This window comes from Paramormyrops kingsleyae, chromosome 5 (assembly GCF_048594095.1).
Source record: "Paramormyrops kingsleyae isolate MSU_618 chromosome 5, PKINGS_0.4, whole genome shotgun sequence".
Classification (NCBI taxonomy): Eukaryota; Metazoa; Chordata; class Actinopteri; order Osteoglossiformes; family Mormyridae; genus Paramormyrops; species Paramormyrops kingsleyae.
Genome location: NC_132801.1, coordinates 6,639,394 through 6,666,605, shown reverse-complemented (window position 1 = coordinate 6,666,605; position 27,212 = coordinate 6,639,394). Strand labels below are relative to the sequence as shown.

The following is a 27,212-nucleotide window of genomic DNA, read 5'->3' as shown; positions in this document are numbered from 1 at the left end:
AGGAAGGCTTTGAGTGGTAATTTCATATAATGGGCAGTGCGTTTGTTTTGTTATATTTTAAGAATTTTGTGTATACAACAGATAAAATGATCCTAGAAAATGGTTGGAGCAAGTATTAACTATGTTTACATGTATATATGCAAGTCTATTATGCCTTTTGCGTTACATCTGCGGGAGTGTGGGGTTTGAATCCTAGTGCTGCTGTTTCCTGTGTTTGCATCCTCTGTGTTTACAGTACATCCTCTCCTTGGGCTTCTTCCTGCAGTGCAAAAGCATGCACTTAGATGGATTAGTGTCCCTGAATTACCCATTGCTTTTGATTGTATGTGCAAGTGTATGTCCTGTGATAGTCAGGCATCCTGGCCAGTGCACAGCCCTGCTTTGTTCTCCATGCTGCCTGGCATTACCCTGTCTAGGATAAGCAGCTGAATGACAGATGGATAATATGTGCAGTATAGGATTTTTTCAGCCTATAAAGTTTTAAGATTGCAAACAAGTAAAAAAATATATAATCCACTTATAGGTATGAGTCATCGGTCATCAGAGCTCAGTTGTGTTGAGTAAAACACTTGTGCAAACCTCATGCACATTTAACTCCCAAAACTCCTAAATTGCAAAATACTTACAAGATGATGCTGTCTCTAAGCACTGATTTCATTGCAGGATCATGTGTTCTTGTCAAAACCACAAGACTAATTCATAGAACTGACTTCTCTTTGCATGACTCATCTTAATAGAATACTAGAATACGAGGATTTCCAAGACGGCCATATTACAAGACAATTCAAAAGTCGATTTTATCAAAGCAACTTGTTGTAACATGTTGTTTGTTCGTTTGTTTATTTATCTTTACTCAGCAGCAGTTCAAGTCTATTAGTCGCAACACCAAATCATCACAGATTTGAAATGGCATCCTACTTTCGTTACAGATCTACAGCCCCACTGCTGTGTAAATTCTGCGAAACCTCAGAATAAGCTGTTCTAAATACAGCACGAGGTTTAAAATAAACTGATATATTTGTACTCCATTTTAAATTACAATCAATTTCGGACGCTTATTAGGATACTGTTCGCAGGAAACCCACACTTATTCTAAGGTAGACGGAAAACAAGTTCCGCTAGGGATTTAAATGAGCAAATGAAGCGAAAGCAGCGCCCCCTTCGTGCACTTTGGTAAATTTCTGTGTATCCTAATTAGACCTGATTTACACTTCGACGAATAACAACGTTAGTGACATATTTTGAAAAACACAAATTGCATCGTCTCTGGAAAACCTCGTAGCTTAATTATTTTATCGGACCGGATACCCTGCTATCTCATGTATTCCATTTGATGGATTCCTCCTTCTTTGCTGCCCGCACCCCTTTTTCTCCACCCTAACGCTACAAACCTGCATACATACACATACAGAGAGAGAGAGAGAGTGAGAGAGAGAGAGAGAGAGAGAGAGAGAGAGAGAGAGAGAGAGAGAGATCACAACATCACTATCATAACAAGGCAGGAGCCGGGTTAGGGGAGGCTGACCGGGAGAGAGCAGGTGGGTGTGAGAGGCGCAGATAGGGACGGACTGACTGCCTGTCAGCCGTGTTTCATGAACACGGGGCCTGATTGCACATAAACCCGGCGGCGGCTGAAATTTAGCACCGGTCTCACTGAAGGGGAATCCAAGCGAAAGATGGAGGGAATGGCGTACGGAGCGGGGAAGGCTGGCGGAGCCTTCGATCCGGTTACTTTCATCCGACAGCCGCACACCATTCTGCGGATGGTGTCCTGGGTAAGTGGCCGTAGAGACCCGGGGTCCATTACGGTTTACATCGCGCCCGTTGCATTGCTGATACCTATCAACCACTTGTATTGGTCCCTTGCAGATACATAACTTAACGGGTGCTGAATATTTACAAAAATCCCTGTTTTATCGGCTGTCAGACGTAAATTTAATTTCAGGCATGGAGCGCTGATATGTGACATTTTAGCTGGTGTTGTGACAAGGCTGGACACAGAAGATGTTGGTATTTAGTAGCAGATTTTAATAGAACTGATATTTGTATCTTTGAATCTCTGGTTATAAGATTTTGAAAGAGAGACTGAAATAGTATAGGCTATGTACATTTTGACACAAGCTTCACCTACCTCGTTTACCTAAAATCTCAAGATCTAGGCAAAATATTAACGTAAAGCCGAAAACCGAAACAGTTGCAATATGTAATATCAGATGTGCACTAAGAGGATGGCAGGTTTGGACTCCATGTTAGTTAATTAATTGCCGTTTGTTCAAACTCGTGTCTGCAGACTCCGCCACTTTACGAGACGCGCGAGCTGCGCTTCTGGGCAAATTAGGCAGGTGAGTCGAAACGGGAAAAAAAATCATGTGGATCATAAGATAATGAGCATAGTGGGTCCCCTCCCGGAGCAGGGAGCAGGAGCCCCCCCGCAGCCAGCCGGCGATGCTGGGTTTCCTGCCTCAACACGAGATGTCAAGGTTATATCTGCTTCGGGGCGCAGAGACTCAGTTACACCACACAGCCCAAGGGTGTAACAGCACAATATAACATATTTCCATGCTAAATTCGTCTTTACTTTCACCCACTGGTTTACTGCATATGTAAAAAGGTAAGGTGCCCCCTTCACCCTGCATAATAGTTTTCATGTAATCAGCTGTTGAACATTGCCGGTTACATTACTTTGATTACAATCTGTCCCCAGTACATTTCACGTACTCCGACACTTTGCTGGCGAGCTGTGACATCCTGTCTATAACTCAGTGCTTATTTTGCTTGGCATCAACACGCATTGTTTAGATTTACACACCTCAATCCGAATCCGAATCGGAACGCTTACTAAACACACGCCGTATTTCGTATACAGTAGGTGGGTTTGCACCTTCCTTAATTAAACGTAGTAGACGTGAATGACGCAGCTTTGTCCTGACTTTTCTTTCCTGTAATAACCTCATTTTGTATTCGCTCTGATCGACAGTCTTGGCTGTAAAGGTTTCATTTCCAATTCAATCACCCGCTTTTTCCAAGGACTGATGTTATCTGTGCTTGTCTCCTCTTCCTAGATATGAAAATAACGATGATCCAGATATTGTAAGCATTAAGCGTGCAGTGAATTGAAATGGGACAGCTATCCGAAACATACTTAATGAATTTAAACCGCACTTTAAACTTTCGTATCTCTATTTGTAAACAAACATCTGTAGAGTGTTTAACGTGGAAGTTACTGCCTAATCCTGGAAGATTCTAAAGAATTACACTGTAGTGTAATTAGTTACGTAATTTTATTTTAATGTTGCGGGTATCATGGTAAGGATTTAAAAATGCTTTAATATGGGTATGAGTTGATTTTTAACAGAAAAAAAATCGTGTTGTTTCCCCCCCCCCCAGAATAAGCTTATGAAAAGCCTATATAGCATGTAATATATGATAGGTGTAACAACTGGCATTATTGCTAATTATTTAATCTGTTAACAAGTCAAACCGGAAGCTGGGGTATTTGTGTTTTCGCGCCCTGTCACGTGGTTGCAAACACGCACATGTGGCTCGCGCTCTGTAATAGTTTGATCTCCTTGTGTGGACAAATTGTGAAAGACTAAGATTGCGAAACAATTCTTATCACGTGTAACTTTGTGACCTGTATGTCCTTTTCTAAAAAGCGGTTTTGACCCACAGCTTTTGTATATGTTCAGTGCAGTTCCAGTGACTTAGGGCACCTGGGAAACTTGGTACCACCATGGAGGGTGGCCCGAGGCTCAGTGGGTAGCACTGTTGGTGTGTTCCATTTGACCTTTAAAGTTGGAATTTCTGAGCTCCTAGTCCGACATTTCAACTGGAACACCCCCTGAAGTCGGACTTCCGACTTGGAAAGTCGGAGGAACCTCAACAATCCCAGCCTCAGAATTCAAGATGGCTGCTCCAAGCATCCTTTGACACAGTAAAAAGCTGTAGTAATCATACTGTACTTATGTCTTATCTGTGTGTCATTAAATTTGTCGTACACACAATACTGTCCACCCTCTATCCATGGACATGTCGCTGTGGTGATTGTATGTGCAAAATACTGTGTAACGTGTTATCAACTTGTATCGCTAACAATGAACTTGACTAGAACTGGTATTGCTAGTGGCTAACGTGGCTAGTTGTAGTGGAACATGGTTAACTTGGGTGTGATGTCATTCCCAGCTCCTCCTTCTAAGGTAAATGGAAGGCAGCGTGTCTCCTCACCCCTGTAGGGTTCCATGTTCTCGTGTCAGTTTGTGCCCTGCCATGGCCTGGCATCCCATGCAGAGTGCCACCCAGCCTTTGTGACCCGCAGTCCCCAGGATAATGAAATGCCCCCCAGAATATGGCTGGATGGAGGTTCAATATAACAATTTTTTATTTCGATTTAATAACTAGGACAGGGTCACTGTGTGGTGTGACCCAGGGGTTTGTGTGCTGGCTCTGTTAGCTAGATTCTATCTGTACAGAAATGTAATAATATGTCACTGTGTTTCAAGGGCATATTGAAAGCAGGTAGCGTGGTGGCTAATCACACACAGTAACCCAGATGGGGCTACCTTAGCTCTTTGGAGTTCCCCCGGCTATCGTGACTGACCGGAATTGTGCCTTGACAGTGTCTAGCTGTATAAATGAGTACAAATGGTAAGTAGGTCTGGCCAGATGCGTCAGCTGGCTAAGAGGACACTAACAATGATGAAAGCTGTTGGTGATCGTGCTTCAGCTTTCTCCTCGTTTTCCTGTGCCTTTTTCACCGCTCATCTGAGCCCAGTGTGACACTGATTCTGTGGAGCTGGGGGCAGAGCCCACGGCGAACCTGCCTTTGCGGGACCGGGAAGCTGGAGCGGAAAGGCCCTCATAATGAAGTTACGACAGCCGCTGATCACGCACGAAAGCGTGAGGAGAAAACCAGGCACCCAGTCGCCGTCTCAAGCCGGATAGGCAAAGGCGGCTAACAGATTAGTGTCGGTAATGAGATAAATGTAACAGCCAGATTTATCGTCGGTGTTGAAAGGACCAAGGAGCCATGTTGCCATTGTGGCTTTCTCCGACATTATTGCATTGATAAACAAACAGCAAATTTTAATCAGGCTACTGGGCAATTATATGTAAAGGGCTATTTCATGTCACACCCATAATGCTGATAAAACACTGTATTTCTAATGCAAATATATGTAATATATGAATTTTTGAGGTTACATGAAAAGATATGCAAATTGACTCTAGTAATGATAGCAAGTTTCTCAGTACTTTGAGTAATTTTGTTTGCCAATAAGTATAAATGTTACATTCATAATGCAGGAATTGCCCTGCTTCATTCATTAGTGTTTGGCTAAATAAGTAAAATGTCGATTCCGCTCTTCAGTCTTACTCTCATATCAGCTTGTCTTTAAGGTCATGGGTAGGAGGTGTGTTGGTTCCTAACATCGTTCTGATGACTCGTTTCTCAAGTTCTGTTGTCACTCAGAATTAGATAAGCTGATGTTTGTGCAAGAGCAGACCAGCCATTATGAAAGCCAACAGTGCCGATTTCTGCTCTGAACTGCATTCATTTTAAATACAGTGAAAGCCTGCATGCTGCATAAACAGGGTGTTCCTTCATAATCAGGGTGTTCCTTCATAATCAGGGTGTTCCTTCATAAACAGGGTGTTCCTTCATAATCAGGGTGTTCCTTCATAAACAGGGTGTTCCTTCATAAACAGGGTGTTCCTTCATAATCAGGGTGTTCCTTCATAAACAGGGTGTTCCTTCATAAACAGGGTGTTCCTTCATAATCAGGGTGTTCCTTCATAAACAGGGTGTTCCTTCATAAACAGGGTGTTCCTTCATAATCAGGGTGTTCCTTCATAAATGGTGTTCTTTCTCACTGCGCTGATCATTACAGATGCATTGCGTTCTGCATGTGAGATTGCATGAAAACTGCAGATTCGTTCATGCGCTGCTTAATGCTTTGATCTTGAGGGTTGGTCTCAGTGTGCTGCCGTGCATGTGTAGTCATGTGGGCAGGTGTGCTCTGTGATCTTTCTCAGTCTTATGACTCAGATGTGTCGCTCAGAGGTCTCCGGCTCCATCTGAAGACAAAGGTCATAGAGGATTATGGTGGCAGGTGCGGGGGTGTAGGCTGAGGAAGATGTTGAGCGAAGCATGGAATAATGGAATGTGGCAGAGAGAGAGGGGGGGGATGGGGGGGCTGATCTCAGCTATGCATCAGTGTTTATATGGGTCAGCAGAAACAGTGTCCTATGTGTATTATCTATCTATCCATCCATCCATCCATGTATATTCAGAACCTGTTTTTTCAATTCAGGGTTAGGGGGCGGGGCTCTGGAGCCTATACCTGAAGCTATGGGCACAAGGCAGGGAACAATCCAGGATGGGGCGCCAACCCATCGCAGGCTACTGTGTTTGATTCACTGTCATTGAAATGATTTGCACTCAAGTTATGAATGAATCCTCTTCTCAGTCCAATCAGGTGACTTCAAACTCAAAATTGACCAGTTGATTAATTTGTTCTATGGACGGGTGAGGGAGTGACACATCATCACGGGTTGCTGTGAGACTGAACCGTGATCACAAGTACACTCAAAAAGTGTTAGAGAATCCTACTGAAGTGTCTCTGGTAAATAACATCCGAGGCCCCTCACCTGTGTGGTGTCAGCTTTCAGGTTCTCTTCCTATACTGTACATGTGGTCATGCAGTTCCGCGGAGTTTAGCTTGCTGTTTGACCGTGAACCGGTGTGTTTTTGTGTGTGAACACTGTGTGACTGACAGAATCGCATTCTTTTCCACGCCTCTCGCTTCCCGGGATTGACTCAGGATCACCGCTGATGGGATAAGAGGTTATAGGGATCAGATGGTGCCTGTATTGTCGTGTGGAGAAGAATGCTCTAACCCTGCAGTTTTACCAGAGTAGTGTCATGGGCCAGGTGCCAGGATGTGTATACATCAGCTGTTGGTTTAGTTCAGCATCTGGGTTCCAGACGGGTTGGAGTTCTGCTGTGAGTTCTGTCACCAAGCCGTTGAACACGCCCTGGCCCCTGGGCCTACGTCCTGGAGACTCCAGGCATTGGAAGTTCTGGGTTACCGTAGGTACATAATAGGCCTGCAGTGTTAGCATCCTACAGTAGTATGGCAAATCCATACTTGTGTGTGTGTGGGTTATGTATGTATTACATTGTGGAGACCCACAAGGTCATAAAAACCTGTTATTTTGACATTGTGGGGGCATTTTTTTGGTCCCCACAAGAGGGAACTCAATTTTATAAAAATATGTGACAGAAAAAACTAAAAATACCGAAAGTCTTGTATTTTGTTTGGTTACTTAAGGTTATGGTTGGGCTGGGTCGTCATTGTTGGGATGAGGGTTATGCCCACAGAAATTAATGGAGAGTCCCCACAGAGATATGAATTTGTGTGTGTGTGTGTGTGTGTGTGTGTGTGTATGTGTGTCCAATACCAAGAAGCTGGTACCATGAATGCCTGTCCTATTTACCCCACTGACAGGCGGTAACGGTAGCAGAAGCAATTGTGGCAGAATAGACTAGTATCAAATAGAGTAGAATAGAAGCAAATTGTATCAAATGCAATAGGATACAGAATAGAACCGGCACTTTGCTGTTCATTGAAATAGAAAGTTTATGTAATTCCACTGACTAGATGCACACAGCTGGGTGTAAATGCACTACAGAGTGTTACAAGTAAATGAATTGTACAAAATCAAAGGAACTCAGCCAAAACAGGGCTACTAACCGTTCAAAGTGCTGCTCGAAACAACCGGCAGCATTGTAATAATCTGGCCTTTTCATACCTGCAGGCTAATGAATCTAAGCTGCTCTAATCAGATAATGTTTTATGTAGAAAACAGCCAAAAAATGTCTTTTTTTATATATTTATCCTACCAGTGACTAATATTCATAATGTAACTCACTCATACAGAAGGGCATCTTAAATGAAGGTATAACAATACTATCTTCACACTACAATACTAAAAAAAGGTATAACAATACTATCTTTAATGATACCTGCAACTTTATATCTCCATAGTACAATGCTTCACTTTCTGACCTTTTTAAGAATTTCCAGGCACGTCGACGGGTGAACTAATGGATTTTTAAGTTGAGAATGTGAATTCTGTGGTCAAGGGGGTTGTTTCTGAATGCAGAGCGACGTGCTGCATGCAGTGGGCCAGTTCCAAACAAAAAATCTACACAGCACGGGCACTGCAGGACCTTTGATTTGGCCAAACAATACAAGGTCTGTTGCATAAACAACAGCATTAACTGTGACTCAGCTGGGCCAGTTTTCGGCTATCCTGCTCCATGAGGGATTTCCAGCTCCGCTTCACGGCTCAGTGTGAGACGGAACCAGCAGCCCAAACTGCAGTCTGGCTCAGTTTATTATTTTTTTTAACGTAGCCCTGTGAGTCCCTGAAAACTGCTTCCTAGGTTATATTTCTCCAACAAGGAACTGAGGGAAAACGTTGAAAAAGTTCCCTGAGAGGGTGGGTGTCATTTTCTGGGTTCAGCTCTGCGGTTTATTGACCACAGTGTTTGGTCAATAGGAGCCACAGGAGACTGGCACTGCCCTGCCAGCCCAGGAGACTCACAAGCTCACGGAGCAGAAGAGGGAGAGGGACTGTGTCGTGCCCGCCTTCTTTATCTGTGTCGGTCTCTTTTGAAGCTCAGTTTTGCCTCCCTCACTCCCCCGAAGCTCAGCCCTGTGGCCTCTTTCCAGACTTCCGTTTCCGTGGGCATCCTTAGCGGCGGCTGCGAATCCCACGCTGCTTGTCCCAAACTTGAACCATCCACCGGTGCATGCCATCCCTCTCCCTCTACATCTCCTTTTAGACTTCTGCCCCCGATGCCATACAGCAAGCCAGCGCTGGCATCTGCGGGCACAGTCACAGCCCTGTGGAAATGCAGACGCACTGCAGAGGTCGTGCTAGAGGTGTAGGCCCAGTTGAAAAACTAAACGGGTACACGCTTACCCCATGGTGAAGCAGAAGGCCTTGCAGGGGGCCAGTAAAGTAAACGTGGACACTGCGGTACAGTCATGGAGCTATTTTGGACAAACTCCAGCAAGTAAGTGTTTTTCAGGTGCACAGGATGAGTGGGTGGGGTTTTTACATCGCCTATTCCGTAGGCAACGAATTCCAGCTCCAGATTTCTTTTTACTTGCATTGATTGTGTATCTCCCTTCTCACGTACTTCAGAGTAATCATGTATAAAGTTGGGAACAATGTAACTATACAATAATAAAAAAATATATATACAGTATGCACAAAGAGGAGCAAAAAACATCGCTCATCTCACAGTGCTGATTTCTGGTCTCTTTTCCACTAAGAATGGTAAATGCTGGGTTGCTATGCAAATATGGTGGTTATGGACGGTTAGGCAAATATGCTCTTGTGTCATGTGGTCTTGCTTCCGTCTTTCGGTCACGTGGTTGGCCTCGCCAGAATCTTCGCCCTTCCCACTGGCAGGCCGTGCGGACTTGCCCGTGTGCCGTCTCGCTAACCCAAAAGCCTCCTCCTGGTGGTCACAAGATCAGATCCTCACACAGCACCTTCACAATGGCTGCTTTCACGGGGAGCCGGGACCTTGTGATCCGGGCCGGCCCAGAAAAATTAGGCTGATCATTAGGAGGTGAGCGAATGGAGCAGGCAGGAAGTAAGATGGCTGTCTCGAGGCAAGCAGGAAGTTTTATGCTGCATATGTGTTTTATATGTGAGTAGTGGTGGCTTAATGGTTAGGGAAGCGTGTTTGTAATTGAAAGATCGCTGGTTCGAATCCCTGACCAGCAAGGTACCGCCCCCAAGCACTGCTCCCCGGGTGCTGAATTAGCTGCCCCCCGCTATGTCATGACATCACATATGGGATAAATGCAGAGGACACATTTCATTGTGTGCTGTAGTGTGTCAACAATGACCACTGATCTTTAAATTTTAAATTCTATGTATGTTCATGTCTGTCTGCATCTCATGTATCTATAACCTGTCCATCTTCTAGAACTAGAAGAATAGATTACAGATTTTCTCATTAGCTTAGTCAGCCAAGTGAAATGGCTCAGTCCAGGTGCTAGCAACCATGTCCTGTATTATTCAAATGCATTTTTAATACCCGAAAAATAAAACTTCCATTGCCTAGTTAGAATTGAATTTCGGACCTTTGGGCCATTACACTTCTAGTTGAAAAGTCTTAAGACTTTGGCCTATCCTTCTCTTTCAGCCTCCGACCTCACTGAATACTGCAAGATTGTTCATTGTGACGTAATCACATGGTATAATTTAATGGCTCCCTCATTAGTCATGCATTTTTGCCATATTTTGGAAGAGGAGGAGTGACTGTATGAGTAAGATTGTGTGTGTGTGTGTGTGTGTGTGTGTGTGTGCGCGTGTGGGAAGGAGAGAGGGGTGGGTGGGCATGGTCCTAGGGGGAGAAAAGGCAGGGTGGCGGAGATTGAGATGAAGAGACAATCAGATCAGTGGGGAACTTGTGGGAAAAGGGAGGCCATTTTTTATTCTGCAGTCTAAGAGAGCAAATGGCTAGCGTAGAGAGATAGACTGTTTTTATTGTAGACCAAAATAAATAGCACCAAAATTCAATCAAGTCATCTGTGGGGCACGATATACCGTAGCATAGCAGTGCAATCCGGAGGACGATTCATAACCAAATCAAGCCTTAAATCACAGCCTATCCGGTTATGTTGTTAGGGGGGGTGTAATGTTATAATGTGGGGGCTGTACTTTCAGGGCAAATACAGGAACCACGTCTGTCTGTCCAGGATCCAACTCCCGGGTGAATGTCTGTGAAAGCAGACGGCCGGTGTCGAATTCATCCCATGCCTTCAGCGAGCAGTCTGCACCCAGGCCCGCTCTCTGGATGGCTTATTGAGCCGAAAGCAGCGGCCACCCCCAAACCATGACATTAGCTATCTCCCTGTCAATAGAAAGAGCCTCCCAGGAGAGCGGGGGAAATGGGCCGAATGTAACTGGATAGCGTTCCTGCCAAAGCAAACCACAGCCCTAGTGGTGCTACAGTTCGATCCATCGACTGATTTCCCAGCAGCCCTTGCTGTGACCAATTTTTCTACTTAGCATAGTTATGAAAATGGCTCCATAACCGGAGGCTAAGACTTATGGCATAAAATAACTTTTGAATATCAATGTTGCATTAAAGGAAAATCAGTATTTCACATTGCTTGGTAATCTAGTGGCGTTTTGATAAATAATGAAATTAACCGCTTTGGTCTGGGGGGGGGGGTTCCTCTACTTGCTTCGACCCACACGCATGCTGTTTCATCATCAACCTCAGATCAAATTTTATTTAATATCACTTATACTACGGGACCGTTGAATGCTTGAATCTGATTGGCTGACGAACGTTCTGAGGTGTGCAATTATTTTCAGGGAAACGCACGGCGAACGTAGTTCCAGGCAGCTCTCTTGACCGTATTACAGTTCCATATCACTTCGCATAGTTAACTTTAATAACGGAAATTAGCATACAGTACCTATACAGCACACAGGACTAACAAAAACAACAACATGACAGACGATTTTCCGAAAGTAAATTTTAATATTTACGGTGAATATGAAACTTTCAACAACTGGGCTGCAGCAGTATTAGACAGTCCAGATGAAAAACAACATAAACGGAAGCGGACATCAAAGGCAGCCAGCAACAACAAAAGACATAAAACGATCAGCGAAGAACAGCTAGACATACTCGAGGGAGAAAAACACGAAGAAAACACCAAAAAAACAACAGCTAATGACGTTTTGGAACTAGCAAAAGAGTCGTTGGATGAGATGCGGAAGAAATAATCCTACTCACAATAGCGATTTAAGTAGAAAAACCGGACGTATCCCTTGAAATATATCATCTGATCGATGTCTTGAGGTGTGGCAACCGTAGTATAAGCGGAATAATTGACTCCGGACCGTTGAATTATTAGAAAAATAATGCACACCCGAGGTGTGTCGTCAATTATTCCTTACATAATTAACAGGAAGGATCATAGCGGGGACCAAGGTTTATTTACGAGTCTTTTGGCTGGCTAGGGCTCAGACGTATCGCTTCAGCTGCTTCCTAGGGTGGTACCTGAACATGGCAACCCTGTAAGCGTGCAGGCACAGGAGTCGCATGGCAACCCTGTAAGCGTGCAGGCACAGGAGTCGCATGGCAACCCTGTAAGCATGCAGGCACAGGAGTCGCATGGCAACCCTGTAAGCGTGCAGGCACAGGAGTCGCATGGCAACCCTGTAAGCGTGCAGGCTCAGGAGTCGCATGGCAACCCTGTAAGCGTGCAGGCTCAGGAGTCGCATGGCAACCCTGTAAGCGGGCAGGCACAGGAGTCGCATGGCAACCCTGTAAGCGGGCAGGCACAGGAGTCGCATGGCAACCCTGTAAGCGGGCAGGCACAGGAGTCGCATGGCAACCCTGTAAGCATGCAGGCACAGGAGTCGGCTCGCAGCTTTGAAACGGCGTGGATCACAAGGAGCCCTGCTCTCAATTATGCAGTTATGCAGTAATTTTTCGTCAGCAAGCTTTGCCCCCATTAGCGTTCATTCAAGCCTGGGAAAAGGAAACATTGCTGGAATGTCCAGCTGTTTTAGGGATAATAATTGCTGTATTACCCCCAAACTAGATTCTCCTTCACTGCCAAATTTCTGCAGAACAGGCCCGATTATGTTGTAGGAGCTACTGCTGGTCTAGGTCACATTTCTTGACATCATTTGATGTTCTGTGGCATCTCCCACCGCTCCCTCCATTGCCCCTTTCCTATTGCCATCTGGAAACCATATTAAAGCTAATTTATTGAGGCTGACATTTGCGGAAGCCTTTGGGATCAAAATCATATTTCGACAGTATGGAATGGTGCTAACAGTGCTCACAGTGACATAAATTGAGAGATTTTTCTTCTAGAGACCTCATGTGCACAAACACATTACCCATCACATTCATTCTTGGGCCCAAATGAAAATGAGTTAAGGGGCTTTTGTAGTTCTTTTGGATTTATTCTAGTTTTGAATTTCACAAAAAGCAGGGAGCAGCCAAATCCCTTTAGCACATGTACATATAGATATATACACATGGTGACTTTTATGGTTTTGTCAGTTACAGCTGGTTACGTTTTAGTGCCCTTTAGTTCTCGGGCAGAACTGCTCTACCTCCCTACAACTGAAACTGACAAAAAAACAGTTTTGATGTTCATGCAGGTCAGCACGGCATGTTAGCAGACAGCGCTAGCGCTGAGGAGCTAAAAGCAGTGAGCTGCGCTAGCGCTGAGGAGCTAAAAGCAGTGAGCTGCGCTAACGCTGAGGAGCTAAAAGCAGTGAGCTGCTGGCACATGGTTTTTGGGGTGGAGCTACAGTGCAGTTTACAGTGGGGACTCTTTAGCATTTAGTGGATTGGGGAGGATGTGGCAGGTCTTACTGATGCTGACACACTTTTCTCGCACGCGGTGAACATTGAGAGATGATGAGTGAGCTGTGAAGAGGCTATTCCCATAGCGATAACTGTTCCCTGGCTGTCGCTGAGCTAATATTAGTAGCATCAGTGCTGCCTTGGCAATGTACAGCCTGAGGTTATGCTTTTACCCCGTGTTTTTACCTGTCGTTTTGGTCATTTCTCTCCCTCCCCATCCCACAGCTGTTCTCTATCGTGATCTTCGGCTGTATCGCCAACGAGGGCTACTTGAACCGCCCTAGCGAGGTCGAGGAGTACTGCATTTTCAACCGCAACCAGAATGCCTGCAACTACGGCGTAGCCATGGGAACGCTGGCCTTCCTGTGCTGCATGGCCTTCCTGGCTCTGGACGTCTACTTTCCCCAGATCAGCAGCGTTAAAGACCGCAAGAAGGCCGTTCTGGCCGACATTGGGGTGTCCGGTAAGGTTACATCCTTGGGGGTGGGGCAGCTTGGGTGTGGTCACTTCCTGTTTGAGCACATGCCAATGTTCATATCCCGGAAACATAACACGTGTACAAATATGCCATGAGACATCCTGCAAGTAGCGGTAGCATGTGCTTAAGCTATCCGTGGGCATCGTACAAAATAACTACTTTTATTAAGGTCACTTAATAGCCTTAAAGTGCTTGGAGGGTAAGTGCAGAGGTTTAGCTAACAGTAACTGGCGTTAATTGATAATGCTCAAAGTTTTTGGCAAAGGAGTTGACCTTGTGGTATTATTAGCTTTACATATCTCTGCAAATAGCTGTAGTTGTCTGATTTACATTATAGTGCTGGGCTGCTCAAACTTTTTAATCAACGGTCCGCATTAGATTTTATTTGCGACATATGTCCCTAAGTACGATGCAGCCCCAGCTGTTACCTTGTGACTCCTCCTGCTGTCGCCGTCTCTCCTCAAAGGCCACATGCTGCCTGCCGCTGGTCTTTGTGATGCTGCTCCAGTCTGCGGCATGATGAGTGGTGATCAGCTCATTCGCATTCTATTATACTGCTGCTTGACTTTGCGTTTTCGTTCTCTATGAAGCATCATATAACCACGTGTGTCATGGTGACTGCCAGGCAAAATAAAAAATTACATAAAGTAAAATATGAAGTAGACGGGCTTGTCACTGTCAGTCAGGTTTATTTTGTTCTATTTTTAAATGATTTTTTTTTGCTTTCCCGTAAAGATCCACAGTATTTACACAAAAAAAGCAGCTTTTTTTGTTTCGGCGATTATTCAACATCTTACCTTGGTCCTCCTTTTTATAATTTTTTTATTTTTGCCGACTGGGTCAGTTATTAACATCAAGCTCTTTGAATGGATGACAATGTGAGCATCAGGGTAGCGTAGCAGTAAAGGATATGGGCTCATTTCCCTGGTGATGCTCTGCTCTAGAGCTGGCAAGCAAAATAGTGTATCTGAGTTGTTCCGGTAAAAAATCCAGGTGAATTCATGGATTGAGGTATCAGCAAAGACGCTCAAAATGGCGACTGAAAAGTGCTACAACAAATACTCGAGATATTAAAAAAATTTCAATGTAAAGATTCAAGAAGAAAAATCTGCATTTGAATAATTGGTCAATAACCTAAATTTGCATCCAGTGTGCTGGCAATGAATTTAATGCAATTCTAGATAAGAATGCAATTCTTATCGCAAGTAACACACATGGCTGGAGTCAAGCCAGTCCCCCTAGCACTGAATGTCAACAAAGCTCTGGAGTGTGAGAGCATTTTCCAAATGTCGGTGACATAATGTTGTGCAAAACCCAAATATACAGAAAAAAATCAGCCAAATATTCGAATGTGAAAATATTCCAAAGTTGCAGCCCTACATCTGAATGTGTCACGGCACACATTAGGCCTGCAACCTTAAAGATGTACCCCGCAGTGCAGTTGGAGGGCCTTTCATGGCTGATATGAGTGAGCGCTGGGGCACAGTCATGCTGGAACAGAAAAGGGCCTTCCCCAAACTGTCCCCACAAAGCTGGAAGCATAGAATTGTCCAAAATGACTTGGCATGCACAAAATTAGGTACATGAAGACATTATTGGTTGAGTTTGGTGTGGAAGAACTTGACTGGCCCATGCAGAGCCCTGACCTCAACACCATCAAACACCCTTGGGATGAAATGGAGCGGAGACTGCGAGCCAGACCTTCTTGTCCAATATCAGTGCCTGACCTCACAAACACTGTTGTGAATGAATGGGCAAAAATTCCCACAGACACACTCTTGTGCAAAGCCTTTATGTGTGTGATTGTGTTGTGGTGAAACTGTCACGCTAGAATTTTGGATATCTTCATAAATTAAATTATTTTGTATTGTCTTTCAGCATTTTGGTCCTTCATGTGGTTTGTGGGCTTCTGCTTCCTGGCGAACCAGTGGCAAGTGGCTAAGACGGAGGACAACCCTCTGAGCAAGGGTGGAGATGCTGCTCGAGCCGCCATCACCTTCTCCTTCTTCTCCATCTTCACTTGGGTCTGTACCATCTTCTGCTTATTTCACGGGGGTCGGAGGACTCTTTGCCGTCACCTCCATTTTCACATGTTTCAGATTCTTAGTGTCTGTGTTCGCTTCATTCTGCATCTGTGATAGCTACTCTTCTTCTCATTTGGTCTGTTTGTGGTCCTCAGTGCCACACTCTCAGCACCAACACTGCTGTTCCATGCATTTCCTCTTTTTGTGAGATGAATGGTATTTTGTGACAAATAGCATTTCAGGGTGGTTATAACTTACTTCACACAGGTACTTGTGGCTCGGCTGAGAATCTCTCCTAATCTCTGTGTTTATCTTTCATTAACTAATTGGGTAGGTTTGCCTAATGCTCTAGGCCAGGGGTCTCCAACTCCGGTCCTGGAGAGCTACCATCCAGTAGGTTTTCTATCCTACCTGCTTTCTGATGAGCCACAGTAGTTCTCAGGTAAATACCAGGAATAGTTGTGGCTCATCAGAAGCCGGGTAGGATAGAAAACCTACTGGATAGTAGCTCTCCAGGACCGGAGTTTGAGACCCCTGCTCTAGGCCAATGTTTCCCAATCCAGTCCTCAGGGACCCATCGTTGGTCCATATTTTGGCTGCCTTTGAGCTCCCTGTCAGGCAAACGTGGACTGTCTGTGGGTCCTTGAGGAGCAGATTGGGAAACGCTGCACCAGGCAGGCCCATTGCAGGCTTGAAAATCCAACCGCAGCCAAAAATGAACAATAGCAAGGTCTGCAGTGAAGCAGTCTTGCCACCGGTTCTGAATACATCACTGATGGGGTTTCGCCTGACTTTCTGTCTTTGTAGGGGGCTCTGACACTGCTGTCCTTGGAAAGACTAAAGAGGTTGTCTTTTGAAGAAGAGTACAACAAACTTTTCACCTCCCAGCCTACACCACCGCTAGCCTAACATGCTAACACCCTCCACACTGTTACTGAGATCTAGCCCTCAGAGATGCCCAAAGGCTCAGCAGAATTATCTGGCTCTTTGTGGGCTTTATGATCTTTATTTGCCTAAATGCCTGTGATTGTTTTTGTACAATTGCCGGTACAACAAAATTTATGCCTTACTAATTCATGTCAATAGAAATGTGATCCATCACTATGCCATTCTAAATTAATGGTATTAAGTCAGTGGTTCTCAAACTTTGGTCACCATATACAACCTCAGAAAATATTAGGTTCTCTGCATGCCACCATTATAACAAACGTCATAAAATGAGATACCTTTGCATACCACTAGCAGAAGCTTGCGTGGCATAGTTTGCGAACCACTGATCTAAGTGGCGCTCTCAGTTCTTAGTTCCTGTTTTTGATATTTAAAATAGTTATGCTTCTAACTTATTCAGATTAGTTTCTGGTCCGAATGGAGGGGAAGGGGTTGTTGACATTTTTGTAATAAGTCATAGGTTTACTAAACTGCTAGTTAAGCTGCGTAGTTCTGAGACCGTCGTTCGTTTTTGACCATGACAGCATCATTCTTCTGTGAGTCAACAATTCCATCATGAATCTTCTGTTGGAATTTAATGAGGTTAGGTTTTTATTTCTATTGAGGAAACAATGCATTCACATTTCCAAATTAGTCTGTCGTTGGCCTTGCTTTAGTCTGACCACGTTGGATTCTTGGGGATTTCCCCAATGCTGCAGTATAACATTCAACACAAATGCTGAGGATCTGGGATTCAAACTGATTCCTGTTGGCGGAGAAGGCTGAGTAACTTAGCCTAACCAAATATAAGTGTTCAATTGCGTACAAACGTTCATTTGCCACATGCAGTTACAATGTATGGTGGGAATGTAGTCTTCTGTATTAACAATGTGAACCTTCGCCCCTTAACATTCTCAGAAGACTAGCAGAGTAACATTGTTATGCTACACATAATACACTCACGCAAAAAATAATAGGCAACAAACTTTCAAACAAATTGCATAGTTATCTATGACATTGAATGATTTTGCACCTTCCGTTTGTGGCAGGACTCTGTAGTCATACTGCTTTCCTATTGTTTTCTATTATAAACCACATTACTTTCTGGAAGAGCCCACAGACGATTTTTTTCTGTTTCCCTTTATTGCTGATTTTTTTGTTGAAATCAAAGCGTGCCTTATCGGTCTTTGACATGCCCAACTCATCACCTGGCACAAGCCAACTCCGCTGTCCCAGCTGTTTCATACCTCACTCATTCCCTCATTTCTAGGATCACAAGCCATAAGCTCCTTCTGATTCCCACACTTCCATGCTGAAGATCACCCTTTGCTGCATCTCACCGCTGTTGATCATAATGCAGCTGTTTCTAATGCTGGTTGCCTTGAATCAGAGTCGGAGCCTTCGGACAGCTCAGGTGTCATGGTTTATATTGTGTTTTTCCCTCCCCGTGTGTTTTTATGAATGCTGTTCATGTTGCTAATCCATGTACGTTAAAACACACTGGAATGTGTCCTGTTGAATTGACATGAGCTGCACATTCAGTCCTGTGATATGTGTGTGTGTGCAATATGTGGGTGTGTGTTAGCAGAAGAAGGGATGGATGAGAACATGAGACAGGTTCTTCAGCGCTCCTTGGATCTTTGACTGCACTAATCTGACTAATTGTTGGCTTTTTCTACTAATCAGACTAATTATTTTCTCTTTTCTTGTCCCTTTCTTTATCCCCCCCCCCCCAAAAAAAATCCTATGTCCTTACTTAAAACCGTTTCTCATTATGAATTACATTCCTACCCTTCCACTGGCTTTAATCTATCTTCTTAACCATTGCACGTTTGTGAGTCCGCCTTATTTTTTCATTCCCCAAACCGTCCATCAATCACACATCCATTCCATCCCTCCTTCCGTACGTTCACTCAACTTTCCATCCTTCTGTACATTCACTCAACTTTCCATCCTTCCATACATTCACTCAACTTTCCATCCTTCCGTACATTCACTTAACTTTCCATCCTTCCGTACATTCACTCAACTTTCCATCTACCATTTGCAACCCTACTCCACTGTCTCTCTGCTTATCTCAAACACTCCAATTTCAAGGCTGGTCAAGCATTTCTGGCGTTCCAGAGATACAAGCTGGGGGCGGACTCTGTCCTCTTCTCCCAGGACTATACGGATCCGAGCCAGGATGCAGCCGGTGCCCCCTACAGTGCATACTCCAACGGCGGCTCATACCAGGAGCCCAACACCGATGCTGCGTTTGACAGCTCTGTAGGGTACCAGCGTCAAGATTACTAATTTGGAGTTTGGACTGTTTTTTTTTTTTTTTTTTTTTTTTTTTCTCGGGGGGAGGGCAGAACTGCTGAGAGGGATGGTTGATTAGCAGAGCGCAGCCTCATGTCAGTGCTTGTAACTACTTCGTCTCGCCTTCTGAAGTCTCCATGTTAACTGGCCATGTGTGTAGCATTCAGCATTCAGCATTCAGTATCGGCAGATCCAACTTAAGAGCTGAGCCATTATGGTGGGTGCCTCAAGCAACTCAACGTGCACATTCTAAATCTGACCTAAGAGATCATAGAAGTTACTGCCAAATGTCACAGATTTGTGACACATATGCCATTCTTATGGACGGAAAGTGCCTGGGGGGAGAGGTAAATGATAGCGAGTAAACAAGTGAGAACTGAATATTTCAAGTGCTATTAAAGGTCACAGAGGCCTTTAGGCCGTGGCATGTTTTAAACATAAATTGAAGATAGAGAGTACATTAGCTGTCTGCTTCAACCATACACCAAAACTGCATTTTCTCATTTACATCATGATTTATCCTTTAGTGGAGAAATACTTTTCTGATATGCATTGTGTTTTATTTTTCTGTGCAACACCAGCCTACCAGTGCCATGCTGGCAAGAAACACTAATCCAGTTAACCCAGATGAATGTGTACCTGGTAAAGCCTGACCTGCTGTTCATGCAAGCACAGCAAAACAGAACCCAATACTACTGCCGAAAATAGACAGGACGTTCCTCTATGGTTCGTCGACTTAGTTTACTGCAAACTGGGGTCAGTGTTCCCTAATTCAAAACACATTAAAACGCTGATAAAGCTATAAGATGATGATGATTGTCTACCTTCCCATGAATGTTCTTGTGATTTATGAATGTTTGGAGCCGGTTCTCTTCACTGTGGAGTACAAAGGTGGTTTGAATGGCGAAAGGTTTGACTTCTAGTGTCTGAGCTCGGTCTTGTGCAGCAGGTGTATCGTGCTTGTCGTACCTGTATTGATTTCACGGTGCTTTTTGGCTCTAATGACATGCCGTCCATGCTGAAAAAAACAGCTTGACCTGGTTAAGCCGCTGGTTGACAGAGTCATGATATTTCACCAGCCTAAGGTATGTTTTTGCATGATGGTTTGATGGTTGATCTGGTCACACCAGCTTCTGATGGTCATTCTAACTGGTTTAGCTGGCTATACCAACGTGATAAACTTGATAGTCTAGCCACACCAGCATGACCATCAAAGACCATCTCAGACCATCTCAAACTAGCTAAAACTACCTACCAGCATTAGCTGGTTTGTTCAGCAGGGATGTCGTCTTCTAGCAGGTCTGCCATGTCTTTCCACTGCCGTTTGTCTTTTTTCTTTGCTTTCATTGACAAGGCCCAGAGTCTTTTGGGTGCCAGTCAAAGCGAAATGGAATCTGATCGTCTGAGTTCCTTCTTTTAACGCTGTCATTCGCTACCGATCTCCTCATCAAGCAGGATACTGATTGGAATGGCATTGTAATCAGGGATTGTGAAATAGGGAAGGCTGTTCTGGCTTTAGGCACTTTGAAGATCTTTATTTTTATTTTGCTCTTTTTAAAATGTTGTTTAAATGTACAATTCCAGCCAGACGGAAGTAGGAGCAGGCAAAAGTTTTGACAACTTGTAGCATAGGAATATTCTCACTGTAGATAACATTTCAGATCATTATGAATGCATATCAGGATATCTTTTGCATCGAAATCCATCCAAATTATGAAATAAATGGAATTTTTAAATGTAAGCTATATAATACAAAACTGAAATTTGTGCGACCATAATGAATAATAGGTAATACACTGCCGGCAAAAAAAAAGTCACCGTTTGAATTTAAATCTGCAGGTATTTCATGACTGAATCATTATTACAGCTCAGCAACATTATGTAGCAATAAGGTGAAGTCAGCTGAGTACTTGGATCTCCTGAATGGCCAGGTTATCCCATCAATGGATTTTTTCTTCCCTAATGGCACGGGCATATTCCAGGACGATGACGCCAAGATTCATTGGGCTCGAACTGTCAAAGAGTGGTTCAGGGAGTATGAGGAATCATTTTCACACATGAATTGGCCGCCAGAGTCTTTGAGATGTGCTGAAGCAGAGTTTAAAGAGTGGTTCATCTCACCTATCATCAATAAAAGAGCTCAACAAGAAATGAATGCAAAACAAGATAAAAAAAAAAAAAAACCTGATGTTGCGTAAGCATGTGGAAACAATGCAGTGACTAAAGGCGGTCCAACGAAATATTAATGTGCACAACTTTTTTGGCGGTGTATAAACATCCTGTAAAGTATGTACCCAAATATATACTGTTTCAAAAGAATATGTTACTTAATTATTTATACATGGTATTATAATAGTTATGAATACAGTATGACATGATGTGTTATTGTGTTCTTAGAAATTATTTCCTTGTTTTTGTAAATGTTTATTTTGGAATAATTATAAATAAATAAACAGGAAAATAATGTGACCAAAATAATCTTTTGCCTCCCATAAAATTTTGTGTTTATACTGTTTTAATTAACACAAAATTAAACAGCCAGATGTCCAACTTTAATTTTTATATACAACACAGTTTCCAAAAAAGTTGGGACGCTTTGTAAAATGTATACAAAAACAATGCAATGATTTTCAAATGCATATAAACTAATATTTCATTGAAAACAGAACAAAGACAGCGGATCAAATGTTGAAATAGACATTTTATTGTTTAATGGCAAATACATGCTCAATTTGAATTTGAAAAGTGGGGACGGGGCAAAAACACTGGGAGAGTTGTGTGATGCTAAAACAAAAAACCTGTTTGAATACCTCACAACTACTTAGGTTAATTGGCAGCAGGCCAGTAAGATTATTGGGTATAAAAAGAACGTCCCAGAGAGGCAGAGTCTCTGTGCAATGGACTTTTTTGGACATTTCAATATTACATCAGCACTCGTTACGCCAGTCAGGGCTACGCTGGGCATTCGTCATATGTTACATCAGCACTCGATCGTCACGCCAGGCAGGGCTACACTGGGCATTCGTCATATGTTACATCAGCACTGGGTTACGCCAGGCAGGGCTACGCTGGGCATTCGTCATATGTTACATCAGCACTCGTTACGCCAGGCAGGGCTACACTGGGCATTCGTCATATGTTACATCAGCACTCGATTGTTACGCCAGGCAGGGCTACGCTGGGCATTCGTCATATGTTACATCAGCGCTCGATCGTCACGCCAGGCAGGACTACGCTGGGCATTCGTCATATGTTACATCAGCACTCGTTACGCCAGGCAGGGCTACGCTGGGCATTCGTCATATGTTACATCAGCACTCGATCGTCACGCCAGGCAGGGCTACGCTGGGCATTCGTCATATGTTACATCAGCACTCGATCGTCACGCCAGGCAGGGCTACACTGGGCATTCGTCATATGTTACATCAGCACTTGTTACGCCAGTCAGGGCTATACTGGGCAATAAAAGCTTATTTATATTTTCTGAGGTGTCTTTCCTTATTTTATATGTTTTGTTTGATGATTAGGGGCATAGCTAGAAATTCTGCGCCCCACCAGCAAAATGTGTGTGTGTGTGAGTGTTGGGGGGGGGGGCTCCGGAGCTTTTGCCAACCAACATTAGACCCTATAAAGGCCAGGCCCCCTCAGTCTGCCAGGGTGTCCGTGTTCCCCTCACGCCCCTGACTGTTAAAAAGTAAATCCTATGGCAGGGGTATTCAACTAAAATTTAAAGAGGTCCGGTTAGAGAAAAATTCTTGAAGCAAATTAGGTCCGGAAGATCATAATGTCTAACTATTTAATAGTGTGATATATATTTAAGTAGCCTATTAGTTGCATCAACATTGTATGTAATCAGTACCTGACTGTCAAATCAAATTAATTCAGTACAATTCAAAAACGTTTTGACATTATTTATTGTCACGTGACATAGAACTTCGGCCAGCTGGCTGGACTGAGATTTTCAATTCGAGCTGTCTGCACACATGTCACAGTTCTTACCTTGTAAATAATCTGCTTTTGTATTTAACCGTGTAAATACACTTTTGACGTAGCTAATTTTAGGTTTTATAATGGAATTATATAGATTTGCCGTAAGATTTCCAGCATGAGTCTGAAAGCGTGAGTGTCATGCCAGATGCTTGAGATTTGGCAACCCTGAAAACGTACATTTTTTGTTTCACATGAGTTTATTTATATAACAGGTAACATTACTTTATACATATGTTAAAATGCAGAAACTTCAACGAACATGAAATCAACAATACATCTATTTATCCAACGTGTATATACAGTACATATTGAATTTGAAAACTTTTCAGCTTTATGATTTCAGGAGAGCGCAGCCACTCTGTTAGGAACATTACGCTTTTTGTTTGCGGGTGTTTTAGCTTCGCTGCTGCTATTAACACGAAAGGCACATTGGCGCAGACAAAGGGCTGCATACGCCGAACTATACGTCTTGCTTGGCGTTTGACGTTCATTGGCGTAGGAAACGGCGGTTCTACTGCTAAACCACTACCAAAAAGACTACAAACGCTGCGCCGGTTAAAATAAAAGCGCCCCATCAGGTTTTAAATAATAACTAAATGTTTTGGCTGTCGGTCCGGGTCCGTATGGGACAGCTTCTGGGTCCGGATCCGGACCGCGGTCCGCCTGTTAGTGACCGCTGTCCTATGGTGTCTTAGACTACATTTGAAGAAGCTGATTAATCTTTAAAAGTGACTAGTGATGCTTTGTGCTTCTCAAAAACATAAATAATAGGAGGCTGTTTCTTATTGAATCACAATCTATCCAAATATATTCCTCAATCCACGGTACACAGTTACGCTTAGATTCTGGTATCTGATTTTGTAAATTGAAGACTGTCTCCCCCTTTTGGTGAGATTGCCTACAGCTTCTATGGATAATTTTTTCCAACCCGGTCCTCGGGCAACCCCAGACAGTCCTCGTGATTGCTCCCCCCAGCTGCCGGTGGGCTGTCAGGGGGTCACCGAGGACTGTATTTGGAAACACTACTATAGGTTATAAAACAGGTCAATGCTTTAAGTTACTTAGAAAGTGGACCCATATGATATAAATGGGTCCTGAAGGGTATTGATCTTGTACTTCCAGAAATGTGAATGTAAGTAGTTTAGTTTATTTCCAGTAGAAATGGTGAATTATTTTGCGATGGTTCCATATTTTGATGCAGTAATCATATATATGGCATATTATTATCTAAAGAACGTAACGAAGAATAAAAAACGCAAGGTGACTTAGTCAGAAATTTGTATTTTTACGCACTCATTCATCCTCATTCATGCCATTATAATCTTCGGCGAAAATCCGTTAGCGTGTTTCAGAAATGAATACCTAGTCTTTCAAAAACATGTATGTCTTTAAATTGAAATTCTAATGCACAACCTGAACAAGTACACGTTTCATTTTTGTTTAAGAACCCAGGCAGTCCTAAAAAAAAATTAATCTTTGTCTGTTAAACATAGCCTACTTCTTTAATTTTTCTCCCTCACTTATGTTTGTATTCTTCCAATTTTTTTTTTTTTTTTTAGAAATTTTGTGACTTTTTCAAAGAATAAGAGAAGTATAACCTAAATGCCGTAGAAGTGTCTTTTTCCTTACACCCATATGACACATACATGCAATACCAGAGGTAGACACGAGGGGGCAGCAAATGTCCATATTTCTACTTCTCAGTACTGGGTATTCAATATACTCGCCTCAGAGATTGTTTCATAGTGCCTCCTTTTTTAATTGCAATATGTCTATTTTAATTTAAAAGAAATCTTACACGGTTTTGAACGATCGCGATACTACTCTGTACTGTATTGTATTTACATAGAATTTACATTGTATAGGTAAAATTCTGTAATCTAGGCATGATTTAAAATATACAAGTTCGGAATAGGTGTATATGTAAATAAGAACTTTTATACAAGGGTCTTGAACGTACGCGGTTTTGGAGTTTCGCACAGTATCACGGTGGGTTGTGGAACTTACCGTGTAAGATGCCGGAGCACTGTTCAGTATGTTCAGTATAACAATATAACTCAAAATTGTCCAACAATATCGCTACATGCTTAAGATTGCAATTGAAATCAATTACAAGCATTTAGAGTTTATATGTACATTCTGCTCACTTTGTGTTTTTGGTGGTAGTAGGTTGTCGGTGTAGACCAGGGGTGCCCAACTCCAGTCCTGAACAACTTACTGTTTACTGATCATTTTTAGAAAACATCATTTCGGAGTCTTGTCAAAAGTCATAAATCTAAATGTGTGGCAACACACAGGAGAAGGTAAGAGCGTTTTATTTGTTTGCACAGGTCACTTCAGGGGTCCTTAAACTTGACTTAGTCCCTGATCCTGACAGTGTGTCCATTACAGTTTGTATCTTCTTTGTTAAAATGTGGTTTGTGCGGTTTCAGAAGAACACGGTTTGTATGAGAGGACACAAGTACATCTTCCAAAGTAAGCATGGTCACCAAGTCCAGTAGGAGGTCAATGTTAAAGTTGGGGGCACAATAAACAGTGCTTTACTTATGTTTATACAGTATTATTTAATTCTATTTAAATTAAATAGAACCTATTTAATTCTTTTCTTAAATTCACAACACAAAAGAGGAGTGAGGTGAGATGTTGTCACCTGCTTATACTCCCGATTCACACTCCATTTCTATAGCCTGTGAAGTAGAAGCCTCCAGAATCAGCAGGAATGTATACTGCATGACAGATGTGATGTCTATATTATGGGATAGAATACCGATTCTTTTTGTAAAATTGAACATGAAACCATCTTATTTTTGGTTAACTATGACTATTAACTATCAGTCTCCTAGATGCTGTGTACACGTAACAGTCTTCATTTTCATTTCATTTTGTTGGATTTAAACTCAAATACAAAAGTCTGCTCAGTGTGTTCCTTATAATTCTTAGAAAAGGTTTTGGCAACAATTGTGTCCAGTTGTGTGACAAATATTTCAAAGATGTTTCAGAGAACTGTTAATGAGACCAGACTGTAAATACATGTAATTTATTTTACTTGTACTTTAATCATTTAGTGAGATTGTTGTAAATTTTTTTGTTATATATTGAGTTATCCTGTTATCTAGTGAACCTTATGTAAAGGTAATGCTAAAGACAACAGAGAATGGCTGGCAGTATCTCCCTGGGATATGCGCTTCACTCTTCTTATGACCATATATGGCTTTTGTGGTTGATGCCAGTATCTCCCTGGAATATGCGCTTCACTCTTCTTATGACCATATATGGCTTTTGTGGTTGGCGCCAGTATCTCCCTGGGATATGCGCTTCACTCTTCTTATGACCATATATGGCTTTTGTGGTTGATGCTAGTATCTCCCTGGGATATGCGCTTCACTCTTCTTATGACCATATATGGCTTTTGTGGTTGATGCCAGTATCTCCCTGGGATATGCGCTTCACTCTTCTTATGACCATATATGGCTTTTGTGGTTAGTTCTGGAGAAGGTGGTGACTCTCATGCCCCAAGTGTTGGACAGTGTGTGTACATGAATGACCTGTGATGGAACAGAATCTTGTCTGGGATATACCTCACTTTGTAATCCACCCTATTTGGAACAGGTTTAAGATCACACTGTCCCCAAACTGGAAAAGCCACCGTTATGGAAAACTATTAAATATATACATTGGCCTATAACTACAGTGACCACTTCCTGTCTTCAAAATTTAATAAATAAAATAAATAAAATATTCCTTCGGAGGAAAAACAAACCCATTTGAGATTTGTCTGCATACTGGAGATGGGAAGGCGGGTAATAATGAAGCGCACAGCTGGAGGAGTTTGGGTCCTGCAAGGAGCTGCAGCGCTGAAGTGAACTTGTCATCAATTCAGAAAGCAGAAGTGGATCATACTGTTAAAGGAAATATTACACTTCTGGTGATATAAAAAAGTGAGTATTTATGTATCTATTTAGTTTGTTGAAACTGAAAAATTCAGAAATCAGGTGCCAAACGCAGTCAGTCCTAGATTCAGATTCCTTGTTAAGAGCAAATCTATTATTGCAGGGAGACATGG

The 27,212-nt window shown here is 42.9% G+C and overlaps 1 protein-coding gene across 2 annotated transcripts; it reads left to right on the top strand.

Annotated features, from left to right (window-relative positions):
- The first annotated feature begins 1,216 nt into the window (after positions 1-1,216).
- LOC111859736 (synaptogyrin-1-like) lies at positions 1,217-21,637 on the top strand. 2 transcript variants are annotated; one of them, XM_023842708.2, is made up of 4 exons: positions 1,217-1,775; positions 13,655-13,892; positions 15,786-15,931; positions 18,956-21,637. In XM_023842708.2, the coding sequence occupies exons 1-4, from the start codon at positions 1,677-1,679 to the stop codon at positions 19,151-19,153; spliced, it is 681 nt and encodes a 226-aa protein (XP_023698476.2). In that variant the 5' UTR covers positions 1,217-1,676; the 3' UTR covers positions 19,154-21,637. The 2 variants fall into 2 exon arrangements, with proteins under 2 accessions (XP_023698476.2, XP_023698477.1); XM_023842709.2 differs by lacking the exon at positions 18,956-21,637 and adding an exon at positions 16,739-17,968 and having other exon boundaries at positions 1,449-1,775.
- Positions 21,638-27,212: the final 5,575 nt, after the last annotated feature.